Consider the following 26996-nt stretch of genomic DNA (forward strand, 5'->3'; position numbering starts at 1 on the left):
CAATTGGCTTGTATCCACCCCAGTGCGTAAAAGAGTGTCTAACACATAGTAAGCATTTAACATATGCCATAATTATTATTATTTCAAACCAATGATCGGAAAGATAGCCACCACTTTCCTAGTCTCTTCCCTCCATCCTCCAAGAGACAGAACATCTCACAAAAAGGACTTTGGAAATGCTGAAAAAAGGAACTACTTCTCTGCTAGACAATCGTCACAAAATTGTTTATCCAGGACCTGCACTGGGCTCAGTCCTGAACTGAGGACTTGAATGATCAATAAGACAAAGTCCTAGCCCTTAAGGAACCGGCCAGTCCAAGAGGAAAGAAACAGTTAAGAGTTTGACAGTGTGACTACAACTCTCGCCAATGAATCCTAAGAAACCAGAGTTGGAGGGGGGAGTCGCCTCAGCAACCTCCTTCCCTCCTCCATCCCTCCCGCCCTCGCCACCTGGGTGGTAGGGGCCGTAAAGGACTGTCGGCCCCCTGGTTCTATGTTTTTTTTTCCTCTCCCTCCTTTTCGAGAGTCAGTAAAGCTACTTACCATTTAAATTCTTTAAAGCTCGTTCGGCATCTCGGCGATTCATAAAGGCCACGAAGCCACAGTTCCTTTCTCTTGCTCTTTCTTCGTCAGTTCTTGGCCACATAATTTTGACACTGGCTAATGGTCCAAACCGCCCAAATTCTTGGCATAACATTTCCTCGTTCATCTAGAGAAAGAGACTGTTTGTTAGGGTCTTTTCCATCCAGTCACACACATTCACATTGTCGTCATCATCGTCATCATCAAAAATTAATTCCTGAAGAAACTCTCACTTTTCTTCAGTGAATGGAAATTGACATTCATTCCTAACCAAGGGCTCTTCTAAAATCTCTAATTAACCACATATTATCCTAGAGGACATTTAACAATTACAAAAACAAAACCAATCAATGCTACTGATTAAGCAGCTACTGTGTGCAGGACTGTGTACTAAGTGCTCGGGCGAGAAGAGATCTCTGCTCTCGAGAACCTTAGAATTGCAAAGGGGAGACAGACAAAATAATTTCTAGATAGGAGAAAGAAAAGAATGGAAAGAAAGGTTATGTGAAGAATAGGATACCTAGTGCTGTGGGTGACTGAAGGCATAAATGGCCTGCAGGGTTTAGGTGCAGAGCTGGGCAGATGTGAATTAGGGAGCAGAAGAGTCCATAGAGTCTGCTGGAGAAGGCCTCCTGGAAGAGGTGGAATTTCAGAAAGGTTTTGAAGATGGGGAGGGCTGCAGCCTGGCAGATTTTTTTTTTCAGTGGTATTTGTTAAGCGTTTACTATGTGCCAGGCATTGTACTAACCACTGGGATGGAAACAAGCAAATCGGGTTGGACACAGTCCCTGTCATTTTACAGATGAAGTAACTGAGGCCCAGAGAAATGAAGTGACTTGCCCACAGTCACAGAGAAGACAAGTGGCAGAGCTGGGATTAGAACTCATGACCTTCCAACTCCCAGGCCCGCGGTCTCTCCACTGCGCCATGCTGCTTCTGAGATTTGATTTGGGGCCGGGGGGGGAGGGGGTTTCCAGGCAGAGAGAAGGTAGTGAGCAAGGGGTTGGTGGTGGGTTCGATGAGAACGAGGAACAGGGAGGAGGAGCGCTAGAGAGGAACGAAGAGGGTGGACGAGAGTGTAGTGGGAGAAGAGGATGGATAAATAGGAGACACACATTTGAAGGAGAACTTGGAGGTCCATGGTCAGGAGTTTCCGCTTGGTGCGGAGAGGCAAGGGTAATCACTGAAAACTTGCTGGAATGGGGAGACGTGTGCAGAGTGATTTTTTTAGAAAAACGATCCAGGTATGAACTGGGGAGGGGCGACATCGAAGGCATGGACACCAATCAGTCAATCCATGGTATTTTTTTTTTGAGCTCTGCACTGAGCGCTTGAGAGAGTGCAATACAAGAGAGTGCATACAGACATTCCCCGCCCACAAGACGCTCACAGTATAGACCAGAGAGGAGGGTTTTGGCTGGGGAGGAAAGGTGACATCAGCTTTAAATACAACATCGAAGGCTCAAAGAACTGGTCAATTGAAAAGCATTCCAAGAAAGTCACTGGATTTTTGTTCTAAAATGAATCTTAGTTGTGGTTTTTCATCTTTAGGCAAGTGTTTCTTCATGACACTCTATAGTGCAGAAGAAAAGGTCCCGCTCTCAACAAATACCACTCTTCTTTCTCATGCTATTACCTGTGGGTTAATGTTTCCCAGGTACAGATTTGTGGTGCTTGGGTCCCCTACATCATGTGATCCAGGTGCATAGTCATCAAGCACTAAAATAGAGAAAGAGATTGTAACCCCTGAAATTGAATTAGGGAGAACAATTTGGACCGAATAGAAAAAGCAAGAAACTATATTACCACCAGATGATCTGTTTCTTCTTGAAGGAGCATCCACTTCAATAAAAGGAAAAGAACAAACAAAAAAAGAGCGAGTCTCAATTTTCAAAATTAATTGTGGAGAGGGTTTGTACTCGAATAAATATCACTTACTAGAACGGCGCTGGCCATCAGAGTCGGATTGAGGTGGCTCGAAACGACTTAACCTGCCCTTCGTTTTATGCCTCTCGTCCCGCTCTTCTTGGATTCTGTGAAAAATGCAGGGTGACATTCGTAAGAGCGAAGAAACTTTCAATTATAAAAGGTTTAGTAGGGGTGGTGTGAGAGGGTTTAGAAACTGAGGAAACAGGTTAATTGCTAGATAGAGTGGCCAGACTGGCATTCCACCAGAAACTATTTACGGTACTCATGGATTTCCTCATGGATTTCCTACTATGACCCAACTCACGCACTCCACTGATCTAGTTCCAACCTACTCTCTGTACCTTAATCTCATCTAACTCCCTGCCCACCCCCTTGTCCGTGTTCTCCCTTGGGCCTGGAACTCCCTCCCTCTTCATATAATAATAATTATGGTATTTGTCAAGTACTTACTTGCCAAGCAAATAGTATAGACTAAGTGCTGGGGTAGATCCAAGTTAATCGGGCCAGACACAGTCCCTGTCCCACATGAGGCTCAAAGTCTAAGTAGGAGAGAGTAGGACTGAATTGTTTAATGAGATGTACATTACCCTGATTCTATTTATTTGCCATTGTTTTTAGGAGATGTTCTTCCCCTTGACTCTTTTTATTGCCATTGTTCTTGTCTGCCCGTCTCCCCCGATTAGACTGTAAGCCCGTCAAAAGGCAGGGACTGTCTCTATCTGTTGCCAACTTGTACATTCCAAGCGCTTAGTACAGTGCAATGCATATAGTAAGCACTCAATAAATACTACTGAATGAATGAACTGAATCCCCCATTCTACAGGTGAAGGAACTACAAAATTACAGTTTTTGTTAAGCGCTTACTATGTGCCAGGGACTGTACTAAGCGCTGGGGTGGATAAAAGCAAATCAGGTTGGACACAGTCCCTTGGCCACATACTCTGGCCACCGAGCATGGCTCAGTGAAGAGAGCCCGGGCTTGGGAGTCAGAGGTCATGGGTTCTAATTCCGGCTCCACTGCTTGACAGCTGTGTGACTTTGGGCAAGTCACTTAACTTCTCTGTGCCTCAGCAACCGCATCTGTAAAATGGGGATTAAAACTGTGAGCCCCGCGTGGGACAACCTGATCACCTTGTATCCCCCCTGCGCTTAGAACAGTGCTTTGCCCATAGTAAGCGCTTAACAAATACCACCATTATTATTATTATGTTTCGACAGGAGGGGTATAAAGGAGGCCACCCTTGCCGTCCCTTCCCAGGACAAAATGGTGTTGGGTATGCCAAGAGGGGCAGGGGGTGCTGCTGGGAAAGGAGAAGGGAAAGGAAGAGGGCTTACCTTCATTTCAGGCCGCAGTTCTTACCATTATTTACCCCAGAGTTTAGACGGTGACAGCTGCTCATTCATTCATTCATTCCAGTATCAGCTGACCTTATCCCCATCTGACCTAATCCTTAACCATTTTTTATTACGATGCCATTTATTAAGGGCCTAATACGTGCCAGACACTGAGGTAGGCACAAGACAGATTGGACACAACCCCTGTTCCACGTGGGACTCCCAATCTAAGGAACTGGCAGAGCAGATGAGTAGGAGGAGGTCCAGGTAGTCTAAGTGATTAGCCCACAGTCACGAAGGAGGCCTGCAGTGGAGATGGGATTACACCCGTGGGTGACAGGAAATGTGTCTGATCTGATGATCCTGAATCTACCCCAGCACTCAGAACAGTGCTTGGCACATAGTAAGCGCTTACTAATAATAATAATAATTATCATGGCATTTGCTAAGCGTTTATTACGTATCAAACTGATGTTATAAACTCTGGGATAGATACAAATTAATCAAGTTGAACATAGTCCCTACCGACATGGGGCACACGGTCTAAGTACCAAGGAGCACCATTTAAACCCCATTTTACAGATGAGGCAACTGAGGCACAGAGAAGTTAAGGGACTCACCCCTGGTCACACGGCAGACAAGTGACGGAGCTGGGATTAGAACCCGGATCTTGACTCCCAGTGCCGTGCTCTTTCTAGTAGGCTGCACTGCTCCTCTATGCACAATTCGCTGCTGCCCAGAAAAGCACCATGGTAACCACTGCCTTTCTTCGTGCCACTGAGAATCCTGCTCGTGGCATGTTCCGGGCCCACGGGACCGGGGATCAAAGCTGCTCCCATGCACTCTCAAACTACTCCCCGTGGAGGAGAAAAACACCTCAGTAACCACTTCCTTCCTTCCCACCACTGAGGTTCCCTGCTCCCGGCGGGCTCGGGGCACACCGCACCAGGGATAAAAGCTGCTCTGTGCACTCTCAGACGCCCCTCCATCAACTCCGAGAAAAGCACCGTGGTAACCGCTGCCTTCCTTCCCACCAGAGGATCTCTGCCCCAGGCACGCACCGGGCATGCCGGGCTGGGGATAACAGCTTCTCCCACCTGCTCTCAGACCTTTCACCACCACTGAGAAAAGCACTGTGGTAACCACCACCTTCTCTCCCGCCACTGACACTTAGGTCCTATTTTGTCTATTTGTGTTGAGTAATGTTTCAATCCATCAATTTATTGAGTGCTTATTGTGTACAGAGCAGGGTACTGAGAGCTTGGGAGAATACAATAAGAGTGTTGGCAGACCCATTCCCTGCCCACGAGCTCCTGATGTGTCCATCTCTGATGCCTTCTCCCCATTTTTAGATTGTGAACCCCATGAGGGACAGGGAATGTAGCTGGGACAGAAGCAGCCCGGCGTAATGGGTAGACCACAAGCCTGCGAGTCAGAAGGACCTGGGTTCTAATCCCAGCTCTGCCACTTTCATTCAATAGTATTTATTGAGCGCTTACTACGTGCAGAGCACTGTACTAAGCGCTTGGAATGTACAAGTCGGCAACAGATAGAGACAGTCCCTGCCCTTTGACGGGCTTACAGTCTAATCGGGGGAGACGGGCAGACAAGAACAATGGCAATAAATAGAGTCAAGGGGAAGAACATCTCATAAAAAACAATGGCAACTAAATAGAATCAGGGTGATGTACATCTCATTAAACAAAATTAACAAAATAAATAGGGTGATAAAGATATATACAGTTGAGCGGATGAGTACAGTGCTGAGGCGGTGGGACGGGAGAGGGTAAGGGGGAGAAGAGGGTTTAGCTGTGGAGAGGTGAAGGGGGGGTAGAGGGAGCAGAGGGAAAAAGGGGGGAGCTGGGTGACCTTGGGCAAGTCATTTCACTTCTCTGTGCCTCAGTGACCTCATCTGTAAAATGGGGATTGAGACTGTGATCCCCACACGGGACAGGGACTATGTCCAACTGGATTTTCACATATCCACCTCAGAGCTTACTATAATGACTGGCACACAGTAAGCGTTTAACAAATACCATCATTATTATTATTATCATTATTATTAATTCCTACCTATGTATTCATTTATTCATCCAATCGTATTTATTGGGCATTTACTGTGTGCAGAGCACTGTACTAAGCACTTGGAAAGTACAATTTGGCAACAGATAGCGACATTCCCTACCCAACAATGGGTTCACAGTCTAGAAGGAGGAGAAAGACAACAGGCCAAAACAGTGTATTCTCTCCCAGCACTTAGTACAATGATCTGCACCAAGTAAGGGCTTAATAAATTCCATTATTCCTATTGTTTAACAAACACCACAATTATTATTACACAAGGTCTCCGGACTGTCAATCCCCAAATCTTTCAACTATGCCATTCTGCCTCCTGACCTCCATTATCAGACCCAACCTCAATTCTGTAATGGGTTCCTGTGGGTAGGTAAGTCCCTAGCTCTGCCCCTCTCACTAACATAAGACCAAGACCACACTAGTTGCATCGCTAGAGGAAAAAAATTAAAGTTTCCAGTAAATTCAAGAAGCAGGATAAGGATAGAGCATGGGCGCCTGGGAGTCAGGACCACCTGGATTCTAATGCCAGCTCCACCACTTGCTTTGCCCGAGTTGACACTTAACTTCTCCGTGCCTCAGTTACCTCATCTGAAAAATGTGGGTCATGCATTGGGTACTGAGCTAATATCTGTTCCAGTGCTTTGTATTCGGTGCCTGGCACATAGTACGCACTTAAATACCATTACAAGAAAAACAGAAAAAAAAATATTGCTGAAAAAATATCCCACCCAAAAAAATCCCACTACTGGATCCAAGGGCCCTGTGCTGAGACTGATCCCACCAAAATTGGAATTTGGGCCTTAAGGTAATAACTCATTATTCATTATTCTTGAAGTAATAATTCATTAAACTCAGCCTCTGCGGAAGTTAACACAGGGGTAGGGCTTTGAATTTTATTAGCCATAAAGTTTCAATCCCATCCCACTGCATATAATGGTCACCCGGCCTAATAACCAGGCTCATGACAGACCAGATGGTAATGACGGAGTCACGTGGGACATGCTTTCATTCTTGCATCGATCAGGTCGGCTAGCAATAACTGAGAACAATTATTTCCCCACGTTTTAATACTTACTGTTTCAGTTCTTCTTTGAAGAGTTCCAAATTGCTCTTCTTCTTTTCTTTCTCCCCTTTCTTTAAAGGCTAGGAAGGAAATGGCAAATTGTGTTTCAGAACAAGGAATGCTTAACAAAATGAACAGTTCCACAATTACCTCAGTTTTCAATTATACTGACCCCATGGTGACTTTCTAATGAGCATTTCCATTCATAAAAAGGAAGATGAAGGGGACTGCCTTCCTAACGAAGGCCACTTTAAGAGAAATCTCACACTACAGCCCACACCTTAAGGGGTGCCCCGTGCGCAATTATTTATTCCAACACCACAATCGCGTTTTCACCAGGTAGACACAAACTGTCGGATGTATTCTTCCCCAGCGCTTAAAACAGTGCTCTGCACACAGCCGGTGATCTGTAAATACACTTGAATAATTTCCTAAAATCAGTCTATCCAAAATGCATTCCAAAAATGAACATTAAGGAAGAACTGGGTCGGGGGTGGGAAAGGTGGGGAGGGTCGTAGAAGAATATTCTCAATTAAACATACGGTACATGTAAAGTACATGTGTGTCCTGTTCTCTGAATAAGTCAAAGGTGGGCGACTCTTGCCCCAAAAGAAGTGACATCTTGCATTTCCGAGATTTAACGTAGTCAGGTGTTTCCACAGGATCCGAAACTAATGGACCGATCGCAAATTTGTGTGGGATAAAATGGCCGCAAGTGCCCTCATTTCAGAATGGCAACGGCAACTGGGGCCTCCGGACAACTTGTCAGGGGCCACGAGGGGCAACCAAATCCATTCTGGCTGCAGCTGCCATCCTCAAGCTTTTCAGCCTGTGGATAACCAAGGTGGGGGCAAAATGGCCCCAGACTTATCACTATGATAATGAGGGAGTGGGGAGGTGAGGAAAGTTAAGTAGAGGTGTCTGTCACCACCTACAAGGGAAGATCTATACTGGGAAAGGAAGTAGCGTCAGCAGCAGGGTGGTCCTCTTTGGGAAACTTACAGGCTTTTTGGTTTCTATCATGAGAAGGGACGGAGGCTTTTCATTGGATGACTGATTGGGAGGATTCTTCTGATCGGCGAACCTTGACGAGGGCTTGTAGATTTTGCCGCGCTTTTCATCCGTTTCGTGTTCTTCTGCAATTTAAGAAGTCCCAGAGGAGGTTTCAAATGGAAGGCTGCCCGCCCGACCGCCAGAAGGAACGGTGGTCTTCCCTTTGGGCGGCAGGTGGGCTTAGATCAGCCCTGTGGTCAGTCCCGATGCTGCGTCCGTGCTTGGAGGGGCCCAGTCGGGCCCCCGCCAGATTCCCCGTGACCGCTCGGATTCCAGATACACCTGCCAAGAGGCCGAGGGGCCTCTAGCAGAGACACGTCGGAGGGTTTTTAAAGTTCAGCCAGCGCTTGCTTGCCGAAAGGTTGAACATCTAGACCCACAACCCGCGCCTTCCTGCCCTCTCTCCCTCCCCACCTCAGCCTGCCTCCCGATCAAACACCATTGCCGAAAGGAGGGAAAGAAAGAAGTGAAACAAATGGCCAAAAAATGAGGTTGGGGAGTGATGGATGAATTTCCATCATGATGATGATGGTATTTGTTTAGCGCTTACTATGTGCCAAGCACTGTTGTAAGTGCTGGGGTAGATACAAGGTTCATTCATTCATTCAATTGTATTTATTGAGCATATGTGCAGAGCACCGTACTAAGCGCTTGGAACGTACAATTCGGCAACAGAGACAATCCCCGCCCAACAACGGGCTCAACAGTCTAAACAAGGTAATTAGGTTGTCCCACGTAGGGCTCACAGCCCTAATCTCCATTTTACAGATGAGGTAACTGAGACACAGAGAAGTGAAGTGACTTGCCCAAGTGACTTGCACAGTTGACATGGGGCAGAGCCGGGATTAGAACCCACGACCTCTGACTCCCAAGTCTGTGTTCTTTCCACTGAGCCACACTCCGTCTCTCCCTGCTAACTCTATACCCCTTTACCACAGGTAAGCAAACACGACATTTCAACAAGAAGTGAAAGAAAGGTCGGTGTCAAATGAAATATGATGAAAAATACTGATTAAAAAAAAAGAAGACGTATACAGGGAAACAGACGTGGCTTACTCTACTCCGTGAAGAAGCACGTAGAACATGCGTTTCCTCCTACCGTTTCGCCTGGGTCAGTGGCCAGTGGCCAGCGAGGCCTGGGCACCTCCGTCCCACTCACCTTTAGCTGCATTCACAACTCCCCCTCTCACAAACGTTTTCACTTTGTTCCCATCGCTTCCTTCAAAAGCTGCAAGGAATTCTTCGTAAATCTCAGCAGCTGCCTTCTCATCCTCCTGCAGTGAAAGCAAGATGTTAATCATCTGCTTATCCCCCAAACTAGAGATGAATGTCCTCCATCCAGCATGGCTCTGAGTTGACAATACAAGGACCATGAGGTAAGCGTTGTTTCCTTTATTGGTTGAAAAGATTATTTTTTTAATCACACGAAACTTCAAGCATACTGTTTGAGGGGTAAGTCAGAAAAACAATCAAATAGCTAGTGTCTGGACATTTATCAGTGACCATGTGATTTTTACACGTCTGGGGGGGAAAGCCTTGACATGCTTGCTTGAAGGTTTTTAATTTGTGGAAATTACCACCTGGTGAACATGCACATCTGCTCAAGAAGGCCTCTTCAATCATCACGTTGTTATACCAAAGCCAGTCATTTTACTGCTGTATACCTTTAAATGAAGTGTCTAATTCCTTCTCTACTGCAGCTAAGGGGCAGGAGTTCGAAAAGAAATCCTGACTACTTCAGAGGACAGGTGGCCAGGAAACAACGAATACCCTTTTCAGCTGACCGCCGAGTCCTAGAAACTCCACGTGGTTCTGATTCCCAGCAGAGACCCTCTTTGGTCTCTCGCTCATTTTGGCGGGTCCTCCTTCCAGACCCTTCTGTTATCCAGGTGGTTTCAACTCCTCTCAGACTTCCCTGTGGCTCTCTTTACTCCCATTTCTCTTGGTCTCTAACCCTCCTCCCCGCTGGTCTCTTGACTTTTCCCCAGTTTTCCTCCAGTTCCCACTTTTCCCTCTCTGAATCCGGCCAGCAAAGGTTGTGTGAGGACCCCCATCGCCTGCAAGGATTCTCAAGGTAACTGCGGAAAACCCAGCAAAACAGCCTTATTCCCACTGATTTTAAAATTTTAAACGTTTAGACTTCGGGAAGATTTCGCCTTTTCCTAACGCAATTATCACGTTAGGCATGCTCTCCCAGCCCCTTCTGGATGTGTTACAGTATGCAGTGTGGCCTAGTGGAAAGAATACGGGCCTGGAAGCCAGAGGACCTGGATTCTAATCCTGGTTCTGGCAGGTACCTGTTGTGTGACCTTGGGCAAGTCATTTAACTTCTCTGAGCCTCAGTTCCTTCATCTGCAGAACAGGGATTCAATACCTGTTCTCCTTCCTACTTAGACTGTGAGCCCCATGTGGGACTAATCAACTTGTATCTGCCTCAGCAGTAAGTATATTGCTTGGCACAAAGTAAATGCTTAACAAATACTACAATTATTATTATGATGATGATGATGATGATGCAATGCGACCCTGAATTGTTCAATAAACCAATGTTTAATGCAACCTCACCTTCTTCTTTAATTCTTCTTGCTCTTTCTTGCTTAAAGTCCTCTTGGCAGCACTCATCTTCCCGATACTGAAAGCCTTAAGTTTATTTTCCAGAAGCGGCTGTGAAAGGAAGAGACTCGTGATTACATAAACAGCAAAAATCCTATTATCAATTCTCTCTCAGACATCAAAAGAAAATAATTTGAAGATCACACTGGCCTCAGCTTAGTTTAAAGGATGCCTACAGAAAACTTTACAGGTAGTTTAGTACCGGGGTTATTTACTGATCACTTAAACTCACTCTTTCCATCATCTCTTTTCTTAACAAAAATAATGGTCAGATTGACTGAATTAGCAAAAACAGACTGCTTTATTCGCCAACCCCGTCAAAAAAATTAAATACATTTTAAGAGCATCTCATATCTGCTGTCTTTCTAATTGAATTCAGCATTTAACCACACCAAAATAGCTAAGAAAAGCACCTTCCCATTGAATTTATTTTATTCAGCACCCAAAATTGATTGCACAAATTTCTTAACCCTCAACAATATGGGTATTTTACATTAGAAAAGCAACTTCTCTTTTCCACCATGCTGTCATCTACTGAACGAGAGACTATCCGCTTCTCTTGTTGTGGGCAAGGAATGTGTCTGTTATATCGGTGTGTTGTACTCTCCCAATAGCTTAGTATAGTGCTCTGCACACAGTAAGTGCTCAATAGACATGACTGACTCCCTGAATTAGGACAGACTGCTAGTCATTTTGAAAATGATAATAAAAAATAAAATAAAGTCACCTCAATGAGTTCAGAAATACTCTTATCTTAGTCAAAAGAACTTTGTTTAAAGCTCTATAATATGAAAATAATAGTTGAATTCTGTGTGGCATCTACAATTCTTTCAATTGTTACCTACTTAATTTCAATTTTTAAATCTGTTTTGAGTGAGAATACGTGGTTTCCAGCATCCAGTAACATTTCCCCTTTATCTAAAAGAAATAATCTCTATAAACCAGAAGAAAGAAACATGGATACTTTCAGAGATTTCTTTTAAAGCCAGTTTGGAGATCAGTTCAAAACACAAACCACTGACCAACCCTCCCTCTAGTACACCAAAGAAGCAGTGTGGCTTAGTGTTGGGAGTCAGAAGTCATGGGTTCTAACCCCATCTCTGCCACTTGTCTGCTGTGTGACCTTGGGCAAGCCACTTCATTTCTCTGTGCCTCAGTTACCTCATCTATAAAATGGGGACTACAACTGAGCCCCGTGTAGCACAAGCTGACTACCTTGTATTTAATCTAGCACTTAAGACAGTGCTTGGCACTTAGCAAGGGCTTAACAAATACCACTATTATCATTACCATTATTATTATTATTATTATTATTATTAGAGCCCGAGAGTCAGAGGACCTGGAATCTAATCCCGGCTTCGCCACCTGTCTGCTGGGTGACCTTGGGCAAATCAATGAACTTCTCTGTGCCTCGATTACCTCATGTGTAAAATGGGGATTAAGACTGCATGCCCCATGTGGGACATGAACCGTGTCCAACCTGATCAGCTTACATCTACTCAAGCGCTTAGTACAGTGCCTGGCACAGAGTAAATGCTTAACAAATACCATTTTTAAAAAAGGGGGGCGGGGGAGGTTTTCCATACCTGATCTACCAGCTCCTGACACTTCCTTTACTTGTATTTTATGTTCCCAAATAGTAAGTACCTAACAGTGGTCAGGTTGTCTTGGACAGAGGATCCCTTGCACCCCAAGCCCATGAAAAGACAACCACCAAATCTCCTCTGACCCCTTACCATTCAGGCCAGCATTTCTCAGACCCCACCGGTTCAGAGGGGAAACATAGGCCCTACCTTCCGTGGTGAAAACCCGCAGATAAACAGCAGATAACCTCACACTCCGCCCCTTCCTCCATTTTAGCTGGAAGGATGGGGCAGAGGAACCAGAGGTCACCAGAAGCCCTCCCCTTTACAAATCCAGGCCAGGTTTGGACACAGAGGTCAGAGCAAAAAAAACCACAAGGGGAGTTAACTCGCTTTAGCCTTGTAGCCGCATGGGGCAGTCAGTCAGTCGTATTTATTGAGCACTTACTGTGTGCAGAGCACTATATTAAGCATTTGAGAGTGTAGGGCCAGACCCAGCCCTCATTCCCTCAGAGTACTCAAGGGTACAAGAGAGACTCACTCAGAGACACTCATCTAGGCGATGGCGTCTTCGAACAGAAAGGAAAACGCTTAGTACAGTGCTCAATAAATATGATTGAATGAATGAATGAAGGCTTCGCCACCAGCAGGACTTGCACTGAAGTGGTTTCTGCAGGAGTGGTGATGGTTTATGCCGAGCCCTCCATGCTCTTTCCCCGCCTCTTCCCCACTCCCCACCCCACCATGCCGCGTGCTGGCATCGTGAGATGGCTAGGAAGGAACCCGGCTACTGTCCGGTCCAACCAAATACTTCCACAACAAGAGACCCCCATCCGGCCCGTACCCAGGTCAGAGGCCAGTGGCTCAGTAAAGCGCGTCGGGTTAGGGGCGGGGGTAGAAGGGACTGGGGAGAGGGGGGAGGTCTCTTCCACTTTCTTGCCCAAAACATGGAGAAAAGAAAAAAAAAAGAAAAGTATCAGTGCTCGGGGCACTTGGGAATCTTACCCTGGATGATGGGCTTTGGTGTGGAGGGTCACAAACGCTGTCGCGTGAACTTTCCGTTCGGTAACTGTGCTTCCTGGGGCTCTTCGGGCGTGACCGACTTGGCGTGTCCGCCTCTGAAGGTCCTGCTCCTTCCATCTTCAGGAGAATCGCCGAGGGAAGAGGGGGAAACAATTTATAGGCTTTTTTTTTTTTTTGAAATAGGCTCTAGGTTTCCAGAGGGTTAAGAGTGAAAACAAGAAAACTGCCTTGGCCGGCAGATTAGCTTAAATGCTCTTAGAAGTCTAGACAAACTGTGAACTAGGACCTTTAATACCCGCCTAGACTTCAAACTTGCGGTGGACAGGGAACATGTCAACTAATTCCCTGGCTCCTCCTACCCGACCCATTCTCTAACTGTAGGGGTCCCTCAAGGTTCAGTTCTTGGTCGCCTTCTATTCTCCATCTATACTCTCTCCCGTGGAGAACTCAATCGCTCCTCCCTCCTCCCCAATTCTCTGTTCCTCCCTCCAGGCTCGCATCTCCTCCTGCCTTCGGGACATCTCTACTTGGATGTCCTCCCGCCACCTAAAACTTAACATGTCCAAGGCATAGCTTCTTATCTCCCCTCCGAAACCCTGTCCTCTCACGAACTTTCCCATCACTGTGGATGGCACAATCATCCTTGCCATCTCAGAAGCCCGCAACCTCGGTCTCTGGCCTGGAACGCCCTCCCTCCTCAAATCCACCAAACTAATCACTTTTCTCCACTTCAAAGCCCTACTGAAAGCGCACTTCCTCCAAGAGGCCTTCACAGACTAAGCTCCCCTTATCCTCAGCTCCCCCTTCCGCGACCGACTCACTCCCTTTGCTCTACCCCCCTCTCCCGGCCCCACAGCACTTACGCATACATGTATCTATCTATAATTCTATTTATTTATTTTGATGTCTGTATACTTGTTTGAATGTCTGTCTCCCCCCTTCTAGACTATAAACCCGATGTAGGCAGGGATTGTCTCTTTTGCTTAATTGTACTTTCCAAGCGCTTAGTACAGTGCTCTGCACACAGTAAGCACTCAACAAATACGACTGATTGATCAAAAGGCTGGGGCTGCATAAATGTGCTTGTGTTCACCTCTCTCCTTCCCATCAGTTTCCTCTCTAGAAAAGTGAAGGTCAAATTGGGAAAGCTTTTTTGGTGGAGGTAGTCCACAATCCAAACAACAATGTGGGGGAGGTGTGAACTTGCCTTCTTCCTCCAGAAGAGGTGTTAAAACCCTCATGGGTCAACTTTATTCATTCACTCAATCTATTGTATTTACTGAGTGCTTACTATATTCAAAAAAAACTGTACTGAGTGCTTATAAGAGTACAATACAATAACAGACATTCCCAACCCACAATGAGTTCACAGTCTAGGGGGAAAGACAAAAATTAATACACATATATACATAAATAAATTATAGATATAGACAATGTGCTGTGGGGATGAGAGGGAGAATGAATGAAGGGAGCAAGTGAGGGAGACACAAAGGAGTGGGAGAAGAGGAGAGGAGGGCTTAGTCAGGGAAGGCTTCTTGGAGAACTACTTTTATCCCCTTCCTTGCCATCCACTGCTGGCGCCTCAGGTGCTATTAATAACACGGGGGAGGGCTCCAGTCTCCTGCCCCAACTAGTGGCTGCAGAGCCGATCAGAGAGGGGACCCAGGAAGCCCTCAGTTCCCTCACGGCCAAAAAGCTCGGTTGGAATTCTTGGATGCAGGAGAGCTGGGTCCCATTTCTGAGCCTGGGGTGAACTTCCTAGACGATTCCCTATTGGCCCCTGCAAAGGGAGCTAGAAGCTGACCCGATAAGCAGCGTGGCCTGGTGGATAGGGCACAGGACTGGGAGTCAGACGGACTTGGGTTCTAAATCCAGCTCTGCCACTTGTCTGCTGTGGGCCTAAGGGCAAGATACTTAACTTTTCTCCGCCTCAGTTACCTCCTCTGTAAAATGGGGATTAAGACCGTGAGCCCCACGTGAGAATGGACTGTGTCCAATCGGATTCATTTGTATGTATCCTGATGATTAGTACAGTGCCTGGCACATAGGAAGCATGAACAAATGACATAAAAAATGAGGAGGGAGGTCTTTGTTAGGTGATCAGCCTGGAATTAGGTCTCCCAGAAGGACTGATTGCCCCAGACTGATAACCTCAACAGCTGAAAGTGTTAAGTGAGTGAGGTGTTATAAGATCCTTAAGTGATCAGCAATTTCTCCTGATTAAAGGTAAATTAAAGTGCATTTAATTCCAAAGAGGTAATCAACCAATCATTGGCACTTATTGAGTGCTTACTGTGTACAGAGCCCTGTACTAAGCGCTTGGGAGAACATAACAGAGGTAGTAGACATGTTCCCTGCCCACAAAAGAGTTTACAGTCTAGAGAGGGAGATCTAGAGAGGGAGACATACTAATACAATATAAATAAATAACAGGAAGTACACAAGACAGGAAGATCAATTAAAAATTCCAAACCACAGACTGTCCTAAATTGAAATCCTCATCACCTTGTATAAAACTTTCCGAGAAAGAGGAAGGCTTATGAATGTGGAAAGCAGCATGGCCTAGTGGATAGAGCACGTGTAAGGGAGTCAGTGGACCTGTGCTCTAATCCCGGCTGTGCCACCTGTCTGCTGTGTGACCTTGGGCAACTCACTCCACTTGTCTGTGCCTCAGTTACCTCACCTGAAAAACGACGACTAAGACTGAGAGCCCCATATGGGACACGGACAAGGCCCAACCTGATTAGCTTGTATCTACCCCAGTGCTTAGTACAGTGCCTGGCAAATACCAAGCGCTTAACAAATACCTTTACAAAGAAAATTAACCAGCTACTAAGGGGATTACTCATAGGCTTGGAAAAACTTTGCCCCCCGAGACAAGTTTCTAGGAGCTGGGAGCAGGCAGAGAGAGAGGCCAATGGGCAGAGAGAGAGGCCAATGTCCCACCTGAGCTCTTTTAAAAAATTCAGCTTTAAATTTAAAATTTAAATTTAAAAGAGCACTTGGGCAAGGTGGCAAGAAAGGAATTGTCTTTTGAAAGAGAGTAGCTTCTTGGGGACTTTGGGAACCTCCCCTCAGCGGTGGAAGCAAGCCAGAATCAGCCTGAACTCGACTCTGGTGGAAGGCCAAGTCCCAGAATGGGCACCTCCTGCCAGAAGGGCTTGTGGAGGTGGAGAGGGGAAGGAGGAGTGCCCAGGCTCAAGTGGGGCTGGGGCCAGGAGGGCCTGTGCTGTCCAACCCTGCCCCAACAGCCATTACCCCATTTCTCCCATTTAATCTCCCCAGAGGCTGGCTGGCCCTCCCTGCGCCCCCACAAAAGCCTTTCCCCTCGGTCCAATCTGCTACTGTGGGAATCCAAGCAGTTATCCTATCCCACCGTGACTACTCCATCAACCTCTTGGTTGACCTCCCTGCCTCCTGTTTCTCCCTAAATGCCTTTCATTTGGATTCCCTTAGCCATAGGCTTAGGTCAGAAGTGGGAACTAAGAATTCTGCAAATCCCTTACAGCCCTAAGGAATCACCTGCTGATTTCCTCGACAACAGACCTGCCCAGAAATCTGAAACCGGCCTCCTCGTATTTGAGGTTCTTTGTGGAAGAGGAAAGAAGGGCTGCTAACATTGTAAATAATAATTAATCTTGGTATTTGTTAAGCGCTTACTATGTGCAGAGCACTGTTCTAAGCGCTGGGGTAAATACAGGGTAATTAGGTTGTCCCACATGAGGCTCATAGTTAATCCCCATTTTACAGATGAGGTAACAGGCACAGAGAAGTTAAGTGATTTGCCCACAGTCACACAGCTGGAAACACGATACTGTTGATGGTAGAAATGCTCTTCTATTACCTCCTTTCTTAGTTAATTTTCTTTTGGGTTCAGGTAGAGAGCAGTACTGGAGGAGAAAGAGATCCATGGAACATTTGAGAGGCCTGGGACTCAAGCCTATGAATTTTGTAGGACAGAGTGATCCAGGACTGATATTGTGGAGTAAATCAGATTTGGGTATCTGATTTACTTTCAAATGATCAAAAAAGCAATAAAAATTCAAAACTTGAGTGCTGGAAGCTTAATTTAAAATGGCTTTACTGCTGAATATCTGTGCAAATGCATCATCATCATCAATGGTATTGAGCACTTACTATGTGCGTACTAAGCGCTTGAGAGAGTACAATTCAACAGAGATGTGTGCTATGTTCGCTGTCAACAACAAACTTACAGTCTGGAGGAGAAGACAGACATTAATATAAATATTTCATAATATATAAATCATTCATAGACGTGTACAGTTCTGTCAAAATAATTCAATCCCGTGGGGCTGAGGGTGGGGTGACTATCAAATGCCCAAAGCTCATTGTGGGAAGGGAACTGTCTGCCAATTCTGTTGCATTGTACATTTCCCAGCGCTTAGTACAGGGCTCTGCACATAGTAGGCACTCAAATACCACTGACTGACTGAGAGGGAGCCAGGGAAAAGAGGGCTTAACTGGGGGAAGCCTCTGAGAAGAAACGTGGCCTTAAGTCTTTGAAGGCGAGGAGAGTGGTGGTCTGGCAAATATGGAGGGGGAGGGAGTTCCAGACCAGAAGGGAGACATGAGAAAGACGTCGGCAGTGAAACAAAACAAGATCGGGGCACAGTGAGCAAGCTGGTGCTGGAACGGCCAAGTGTGGGGGCTGGGCTGTAGTAGGAGATCGGTGAGGTGATGGAGGAGGGGGCAAACTGATTGAGTGCTTGAACCTAAACGCATCTAAAGTTATTTGGTCATCCAAAAGAGCACAGCTGCCAGTGAGAAATGCCTCTTCCTACTAGGGTGCTTACACGCCTAACCTCCGGTTCGGGCCGGTGGTCTGCCCTCCAAACCCTGGGCCACCAACCATCAAGATCAACAAGTGGACAAGAAAACTCTGCCTTTCTCCCTCGTTGCCCCAACAGCTGTACTTTGGGTACTTACGTGTGCATCAGCAGATCCAGAGGAATGGACCGGGTCTGGTACTCTGGCCTGTGGAGGTGGAAAACATCAGGTCAGTATGGCGCGTACGGGACGGCGGATGGCGAGCGGCAGGGCTCGCCATTTCCTACAGCAGTAGCCACAGCTGACAGCCTGGCAGAACAATGGCAGGCTCTCGGGGAAGAGGCTGGCCAAGGCTGCTCACTTTACAAGGCCACGACAATGGGGCAGCTTCTGGTGCCACGGCTGGGCCTGCCCCCCGAGCTCAGGCCAAGACACCTGAGGAGGATCCTGTCCTGGAGCAAGCAACCCCAGCCCTCTCCACAGACATGGCCAGTCTGCTCCTCACAGTCCTCACACACGTCCCAAACCTAACGCTTTGCCTGAACACCCCCAACCCTCCCTTATTCTCAACTTCCCCATCTCTGCTGACAATACACAGGCAGGCAGGCAGCTGCCCGGGGCCAGAAGCTTGTACCCTTGGCTTATATATCCTTGACTCCTTGTTACTATTCTGCTCTCACAGCCAATCTCTCACCAAAACCTGCCAATTTTTCCTCAGGAGCCTTCTGCAGCTCCACCCTCTCCCCAGGTTCAATCACTCACCCTACTACCTGACATCTTCAGGCCAACTCCGGGCTGCTCTTCTGGTCTTCCCACAGTGTCTCTCAGCAGATACCTCCCCTAGCCACACACCCCTCCAATGGCTGCCAAACTCCCTCCTCAACATGCAAAGACTCCATCGATCCATCCATCAGTGGCGTTTATTAAGCACTTACTGTGTGCAGAGAGCTATACTAAGAGCTTGGGAGAGTACAAGGCAACAGAGTTGGCAGACACGTTCCCTTGCCCACAAGGAGCTTCCAGTCTAATCGATCAATGTATTTATTGAGGGCTTACTGTGTGCAGAGCATTGTACTAAGCGCTCACCCCATGGAATTAGCGGACACGTTCCCTGCCCGCAACGAGCTTCCAGACTAGGGAAGGTACTTCTTAATCCTGCCTTTAAAGCTTCTTCACCTTACTCACCTTCACCTCACCCACTACTCCCTTGTTTGCACTCCCGGTGAAGCCCACCTCCTGGCTGGATCCTTTCTTCGCTTTCTTAACTCTGTACCCTTACTCACACTGTCCATCTTCCTGCCCTCCCCTCCACCTCCCGCCATCGTCTGCCCCACCTCAGCCCTCATCATCAGTGGTATTATTGAGCGCTAGCTGTGTGGGACACTGTACGAAGCACTTAGGAGAGTACAATACATGTTGCTAGACATGTTTCCTGCCCATAGTGAGCTCATTCCCCCCAACTTCAGGGGTCCTAAAATTCCACCTCCTCCAACAAGTCTGTCCCGACTAATAATCAGTCCCACTTCCCGTCGACTCTCAAACCCCCTCCTGCACTTACTCTTTATCTACTTATGTCTCTCTGATCATGAGTAGTAGCCAAGAAGGTGTCCTGGGCTTCTGTTTCATCTCCTCATTAAACACCACCAGCGCTAGTCTGCGGGCAGTCCGACAGGCTTGGAGCAGCAACGGACACTGGCGAGGGGACGGGACCGGTGCTAGTGTCCTGGATGATTACCAGTTTGGGACTCCGTGCCCGGGACCTTCCCTGGGGCCGAAGCGGGTACCAGGCATCGCTCCTTAATTTCTCCACAGCCCCGGCAAGTGCCCAGGTAGAGAGCTGGGGTACAGCGGGAAGAGTGGGCATTTCCCCCAGAACCAGAAAGGACACAAGCGGAGGTGATGGAAGAACACCACCTAGTCCCTTTCGACTGCCTGAGGCTCCTGTTCTACCACCCCGCATCTGCCTTCCTCCTCCCCCAAGATATACCATGGCTGGCTAGTACAGGAACCTTATTTCAGGGGGAAAATAATAATAACTGTTAAGCACCTATGTGCCAAACACTGGGGCAGCTACAATACAATCAGACCGTAAACAGTTCTTGTTGCACATGGGATTCCCAGTCTAAAGGAGAGGGAAAACAGGCATTTAAACCCCCACTTTACAGATGAGGAAACTGAAGCCCAGAGGAGTGACTTTCCCACTGACTTACAGCTGGCAGGTGGTAGAGGTGGGATAAGAACCCAGGTCCCGATTCTTGGGCCTGTGCTCTTTCCACTAGGTACCAAGCTAGAAAGCTGGCACGGCTCTTTAGAGCTGCCTCCAGATCCACCCGTACTTGCGGATTCTTTTATATGGGTTTTGAATGATTACAGAGGACCTGGGGTCCATTTTCCAGACCATTTTAGAGACCTATTCTCTAAGCACAAGCCCTAGGCACACCGTAAGTGCTCAATACCACTGATTGTTAACGCCAAATCAGTGGGCTGATGCTGGAGAAACATTTAAAGTCTAAAATAAAGTCGATCCTCATATAAACTTTTCAGACCATCTTTTAACAGAACACACTTTTAAAACTAAAAAAAAAAAAAAAGTGAGAGAAAGTGGAACTCCGCAGGCTGCCTGGGAGGGATGTGACGGGAAAACCCTGCAGCCACCAGCAGCCAATCAATTCATTAATCACTGGTATTTATTGAGCGCTTATTGTGAGCAGACACTGGACTAAAAATTTGGAGAGTACAAGAGAAGAGTTGGAAGACATGTTCCCTATACACAATGAGCTTACAGTCTAGAGGGGCTTTGTCTTCCCTGAATTCCACTAATTCCCTGGAGGATGAGGCCTACTTCCATTCATTCAATCATATTTATTGAATGTTTAAGTGCAGAGCACTGTACTAAGCACTTATAATAATAATAATAACGGTATTTGTTAAGCGCTATGTGCCAGGCACTGTTCTAAGCACTGGTGGTTGTCCCATGTAGGGTTCAGAGTCTTAATCCCCATTTTACAGATGAGGCAACTGAGGCACAGAGAACTGAAGTGACTTGCCCAAAGTCACACAGCTGACAAGGGGCAGAGTCGGGATTAGAACCCGTACAAAGGAATGATAAGCAGGCACATTCCCGGCCCACACCGAGTTAGCAGATTCCGCTTCTTGGTTGCCTGTAGCCTGCAGGGCCTCATGCCCCGACTGGCACAGGGGCCTCTGTCATCTCAGAAGCAGCGTGGCTCAGTGGAAAGAGCACGGACTTGGGAGTCAGAGGTCATGGGTTCGAATGCCGACTCTGCCACTTGTCATCTGTGTGACTATGGGCAAGTCACTTCACTTCTCTGTGCCTCAGGAACTTCATCTGTAAAATGGGGATGAAGACTGTGAGCCTCACTTGGGAGAACCTGATTACCCTTTATCTACCCCAGCGCTTAAAACACTGCTCTGCACATAGTAAGCGCTTAACAAATACCATTATTATTATTACCTCACCTGTGGCACAGAGCAGGGCACTGTGACGCTATCACCCCGTAGGGACCCTGGGGGGCGGCGGGGGTGGGGGGGTTCAGCATTGAGGTTCCTACGGGCAAGAAGGGGCAGAGCAGCTTGTGACACCTCGGCCCCTTGCTGGCCTCCCCGAAGCTGTCTGACCACAGGGAGAGGGCCTGGGCACCCTCTGCTGCCTGGGGCAGTTAGATCAAGAGGGAGCTGCCCAATGGGGCGTAAGCCAGCAGGTGGAGAATCTGTGGTGAGGGGGGTGGATGGGAGGCAGTGGTGCCTCCATGGAGTCTGAGTAGTCCTGGCACTGCCAATCAGTCAATGGCACTTACTTAAGCAGGCACTGTACTAAGCTGGGCAGAGTACAATACATAGTAGACACCGTCCTGTGCCCACAGGGGGCTTACAGTCCAGAGGACCCAAACTAGACTTTAAACTCGTTTTGCAAAGGAACGTGTCTACCGACTCTGCTATACCGTATTCTTCCAAGAGCTTAGTACGATGTTCTGCACATACTAAGCCCTCGTATGGGAGCCCCATACATCTTTTTCAGAAGCAAAGTGGCAATGTGAAGAACTCCCTCTAGCTCACTCCATTTGGTAATCGGCTATCACCACACCCTACTCCTTTTTCTACCCCCCAGCACCATTAAACCATTTCCCTTTCTCTTCATTCCTCCCAACCATCATGACTTTGAAAATGGTTTCCCCCAGTTTCCCATATTCTGCTTCCCCTACCACCTGCTCCCCTGGAGCTGGGGCTATAAAAATGGCACAGGTGGTACCCAGGCACACTTTCCCATCACTGTAAACGGCATCATCATCCTTCCTGTCTTCCAAGCCCGTAATCTTGGCGTTATCTTTGACTCCTCTCTTTCACTCAGCCCACATATTCAATCTGTTACTAGATCCTCTCGGTCCCACCTTCTCAACATCGCTAAAATCTACCCTTTCCTCTCCATCCAAAGTGCTACCAGGCTAATATGATTACACATCTTATCCCGCCTAGATGACTGTATCAGTCCCCTTGCTGACCTCCCAATCTCTTCTCTCTCCCCACTCCAGTCCATACTGCACTCTGCTGCCCATTTTTCTACAAAAATGTTCAGGACGTGTCACCTCCCCCTCCTCCAAAAACTCCAGTGGTTAGCCATCCACCTCCGTATCAAACAAAAACTCCTCACCACTGGCTTTAAAGCACTCCATCACCTTGCCCCCTCCTACCTCACCTCCTTCTACGGCCCAGCAAACACACTCCGCTCCTCTGCCACTAACCTTTTCACTGTGCCTCAATCTCGCCTGTCTCGCCGCCGACCCCTGACCCATGTCCTGCCTCTGGCCTGGAATGCCCTCCCTCCTCACATCCTCCAGACTATTACTCTCCCCACCCTCAAAGCCTTATTGAAGTCACAATTCTTCCAAGAGGCCTTTCCAGAATAAATCCCCCTTTTCCTCATCTACCACTCCCTTCTGGGTCACTCTGACTTGCTCCCTTTGCTCTTCCCTGTTCCCAGCCCCACAGCACTTATGTACCTATCTTTCATTTTATTTATTTGTACTGATGTCGGTCTCCCCCGCCTCTAGACGGAAGGCATGTTGTGGGCAGGGAATGTCACTGTTTACTGTTGTACTGGACTTTCCCAAGCACTTGGGACACTGCTCTGCACACAAATACAAATGAATAGAGCACTGAGCCATATTGTGGAGAAGCAGTGTGGGCTAGTGGATAGAGCATGGGCCTGGGAGTCAAAAGGACCTGGGTTCTAATCCCGGCTCTGCCACTTGCTGCTGTGTGACCTCGGGTAATTCACTTCACTTCTCTGTGCCTCTGTTACCTCATCTGAAAAATGAGGATTGAGACTGTGAGCCCTACGTGGGGCAGAGACTGGGTCTTACCTGAATGTACCAACCCCAACACTTAGTACAGTGCCTGACACATAGTAAACGCTTAACGAATACCATAAAAACAACCACAAAAACAACCTTGTAACAACTAGGGCTGCCGGAACCTAAGTTGGGGAACAGGGGATCTCTCGCTCCCTTGGGAGTTGCTAGAACAGGTTGTGCAGCGGCAAGCTTGGTTAGACTCGTCTTCAGCGGTGCTTGGCATTTTATGAAATGGCATTTTACGCTGAGCGCCCATCTGTGTTCAGTGAATTCAAGTGAGGCAACGGGTTGGGTCACTCCGAGAACGTTTGTTTCGGCACCTGACTCCAGCCAGATGATGTATTATGGTAGGAATGCCGAAAATGCAGCCCACAAGGCTCAGCTGGCCCAGGAGCAGAGGAGTGAGATGAGCAAGCGACCGCTTCCGCTCTGTCCTGCTCTTGTGGTACAATCAATCCATCGCCGGAGTGGACTGAGCGCTGTGTGCGGAGCACTGTACTGAGCGCTAGGGAGAGAACACAAGAGAGTTCCCTGCCCACAAGGAGGGCCCTGAGGGAAATATATTCGAGTGTGCGTGAGAGTCCGCGTGAATGTGTGCTGTTGCTGACTGGGGCTTATTCATCCCCCCGATTCTGGACCCCTGACCCCAACCCCTCAAAGTCCTGAATCAGCAGGATCTAAAAACGGAGAGTTCCGGTCACCCCTTTTTTCTTCCTTCTACTTGGCACCGAAAATGTTAGAGAACATCCCAAATGTGCAGCTGTTACCAAAGTGCAGCTTCACATGGATGTCTGCTGCATAAGCCGCCCATCCGCATGCTGCTTTACCCCTAACACAAATGCAATTCTCCTCTTTTTTAAAAATAGAATTTCAATCAATTATTTACTGAGTGCCTACTGCGTGCAGCACGTTGTGCTAAGCGCTTGAGAGAAACAGGGTTGGTAGGCCCATTCCCGGCTGACAAAAGCGCTTATTACGTGCCAGGCATAGTACTAAGTACTGAGGTCGATACGAGCTGGACACAGTCCCTGTCCCACATGGAACTCACAATTCATTCATTCATTCATTCATTCAATAGTATTTATTGAGCGCTTACTATGTGCAGAGCACTGTACTAAGCGCTTGGAATGAACAAGTCGGCAACAGATAGAGACAGTCCCTGCTGTTTGACGGGCTTACAGTCTAATTGGGGGAGACAGACAGACAGACAAGAACAATGGCAAGAGAGTCAAGGGGAAGAACACCTCGAAAACAATGTCTTCATCCCCATTTTTAGGATGAGGTAACTGAGGCACAGAGAAGTTAAGTGACTCGCCCAAGGTCACCCAGCAGACAAGTGGTGGAGCTGGGTTAAGAACCCAGGTTTATCGACTCATTTGTTCGTATTTATTAAGCGTTTACTGAGTGCTTGGGAGAATACAACAGCACAATAAACAGACACCTTCCCTGCCCACAATGAGCTTCCAGTCTAACGCTCCCGGTCTCCTTGGCTCAGGCTTTTTAACTGGGTCAGAATGCTGCTCCTATGTACGTGTGGAAGTATTCACTGGTAATTGAATTCATTTCAAGGAATGCTGCTGGAGATTTTTCTCTTTGGCTACTTAAAGCGCATGGATTCTGCTCGTTGCCATCACACCCGGTTCATCGTGGGCTCCCTGACTGCTTGCCGAAGGCCCGGCTCAGGAGCCCAGAAGATAGATTACGGTCATGACCTGCAGCCCAAATCAACAAAACCTCAAAACCCGCACTCTGCTTTAAGACTATACACCGCAATCTCGTCTCGAGAACGTAAGTTCGCCGTGAGCATGGAATGTGTCCATTTTATTGTTCAACTATACTCTCCCAAGTGTTTAGTACAGTGCTCTGCACACGGTAAAGGCTCAATAAATACCACTGATCGACTGACTTAATAACCGCGGAACCTTCTGCTTCCATTAGGTTTAGGGCTTGTAGCCCTAAGTCTGTTTACATGGTAAAACTTCATAATTTTATAAACTGAAGAGAGTACGCTCAGTTCTGCCAACATCTACAGTATTCATCGAGCGCTTACAATGTGCTGAGCACTGTGTCTACAGTATTCGTCGAGCGCTTACTAGGTGCTGAGCACCGTTCTGGGCACTGGGAAGAGAACAATAGAGTTGGCAGACACATTCCCGGCCCACGAGGATCTCGCAGTCTAGAGGGGGAGGTAGACGTTAAAATTCATTACTGAGAGGGGAATGGGAGAGTATATGGATATGTACCTAAGTGCTACGGGGCTGGGCTGAGTATCGAGTGCTTAAGGGGTACACCGCCAAGGGCACAGGTGACACGCGAGAGAGGGCAAATAGGAGAAAATGAGGGCCTAGTCGGGGAAGGTCTCTTGGAGGATGTATGAATTGAGAAGGGCTTCGAAGATCGGGTTGGTACTGGTCTGTCGGCTATAACAGGGGGAGACTTGGGCAAAGGATCGGTGGTGGGAGAGACGAGATGGAGGCACAGCGAGTAGGCTGGCGTTAGAGGATCAGCGGGTCCAGGCTGGGTCGTAGAAGAAGAAACCACATGTTTTCACGATGGGTTTTGGCCAGGACCCAACTAGGCAACTGGGGAAAGTTCCTCTGACCGTGGAAGCCTGTTGGGGCTTGGCATTCTCGGAAGAAACTGCTTGTGCACATGGCATCAGAACGGGGCAAGGACTGCAGCACAAACTTGCTTTAGTGCAAAAAGGATTTTGCAAGAACCCAACTCCTATGGTATAGGACAACTGGGTGTCCCTTGATTACTCCCTAGTAGAGAAGCAGCGTGGCCTAGTGGCAAGAGCATGGGCTCGGGAGCCAGAGGACATGGCTCCAGCACCCAGCTCCACCACCTGTCTGCTGGGTGACCTTGGGCAAATCACTAACTTCTCTGCACCTCAGTCACCTTCATCTGTAAAATAGGGATTAAGGTTGGGTCCAACGTGATGACCTTGTTTGTACCCCGGTGCTTAGAACAGTGCTTGGCACATTGTAAGTGTTAACAAATACCATCATCATTATTATCATTAGAGAAAGAAAGAAGCACAGCCCCAACAAAATAAACAAGTAAAAATGAAAGTGACCCAAAGTTCATTATGGGTAGAGAATGTGTCTACCAACCCTATTATACTGTACTCTCCCAAGCGCTTAGGACGGTGCTCTGCAGACAGTAAGCGCTCAATCAATATCAACCGATTGACTGATTGATTGAGGGAAGTCCATTAAGATCCTGGAGGTTGCCCCCAATCTGCCACTTTGAGAACTTTCCAAAGGAGGGGGGAATTTCTGTTCAGTAGCATCTGGCTTTGGAGGCATTCAGGAACCGAGAAATTAGAGTTCCATTTGAAGGAAGAGGCAACAGGCTCTTCTGAAGATCCTTCGGACCCCCTTTCCTCAAAACCTATCCAGGGGAGGATTCTCCTGGAAACTGCTGCCCCTTTTTCTGCTTTCTCCCATCCTATCCAACCCAAATACAGCCGCTGTCCCTCTCTCACTTAGGAGGAGAACGGAGGAAGGGGGAGAGAGTGCTCCATGCCCAGCTGTTAGCATTATTACCGTTACTGGGCAGGCAGCGTGTCTACTG

The 26996-nt window shown here is 47.6% G+C and overlaps 1 protein-coding gene across 5 annotated transcripts in view; it reads right to left on the reverse strand.

The window, feature by feature from the left end:
* Window positions 1–26996, reverse strand: part of LOC100074040 (U2 snRNP associated SURP domain containing) — a 77263-nt gene that overhangs the window by 30754 nt on the left and 19513 nt on the right. For 2 of the 5 annotated variants that reach the window (XM_029061124.1, XM_029061093.1), the window contains exons 2-11: window positions 18205–18252; window positions 13240–13374; window positions 10604–10702; window positions 9198–9312; window positions 7988–8121; window positions 6998–7065; window positions 2521–2615; window positions 2389–2427; window positions 2219–2301; window positions 544–709 (exon numbers count right to left, since the gene is read on the reverse strand). In XM_029061124.1, the coding sequence (XP_028916957.1) occupies window positions 544–709; window positions 2219–2301; window positions 2389–2427; window positions 2521–2615; window positions 6998–7065; window positions 7988–8121; window positions 9198–9312; window positions 10604–10702; window positions 13240–13374; window positions 18205–18252 (982 nt within the window). The remainder of the gene's footprint in view (window positions 1–543; window positions 710–2218; window positions 2302–2388; window positions 2428–2520; window positions 2616–6997; window positions 7066–7987; window positions 8122–9197; window positions 9313–10603; window positions 10703–13239; window positions 13375–18204; window positions 18253–26996) is intronic. The other 3 variants (XM_029061114.1, XM_029061105.1, XM_029061100.1) reach the window with 3 other exon arrangements.

Source organism: Ornithorhynchus anatinus, chromosome 1, assembly GCF_004115215.2.
Source record: "Ornithorhynchus anatinus isolate Pmale09 chromosome 1, mOrnAna1.pri.v4, whole genome shotgun sequence".
Taxonomy (NCBI): Eukaryota; Metazoa; Chordata; class Mammalia; order Monotremata; family Ornithorhynchidae; genus Ornithorhynchus; species Ornithorhynchus anatinus.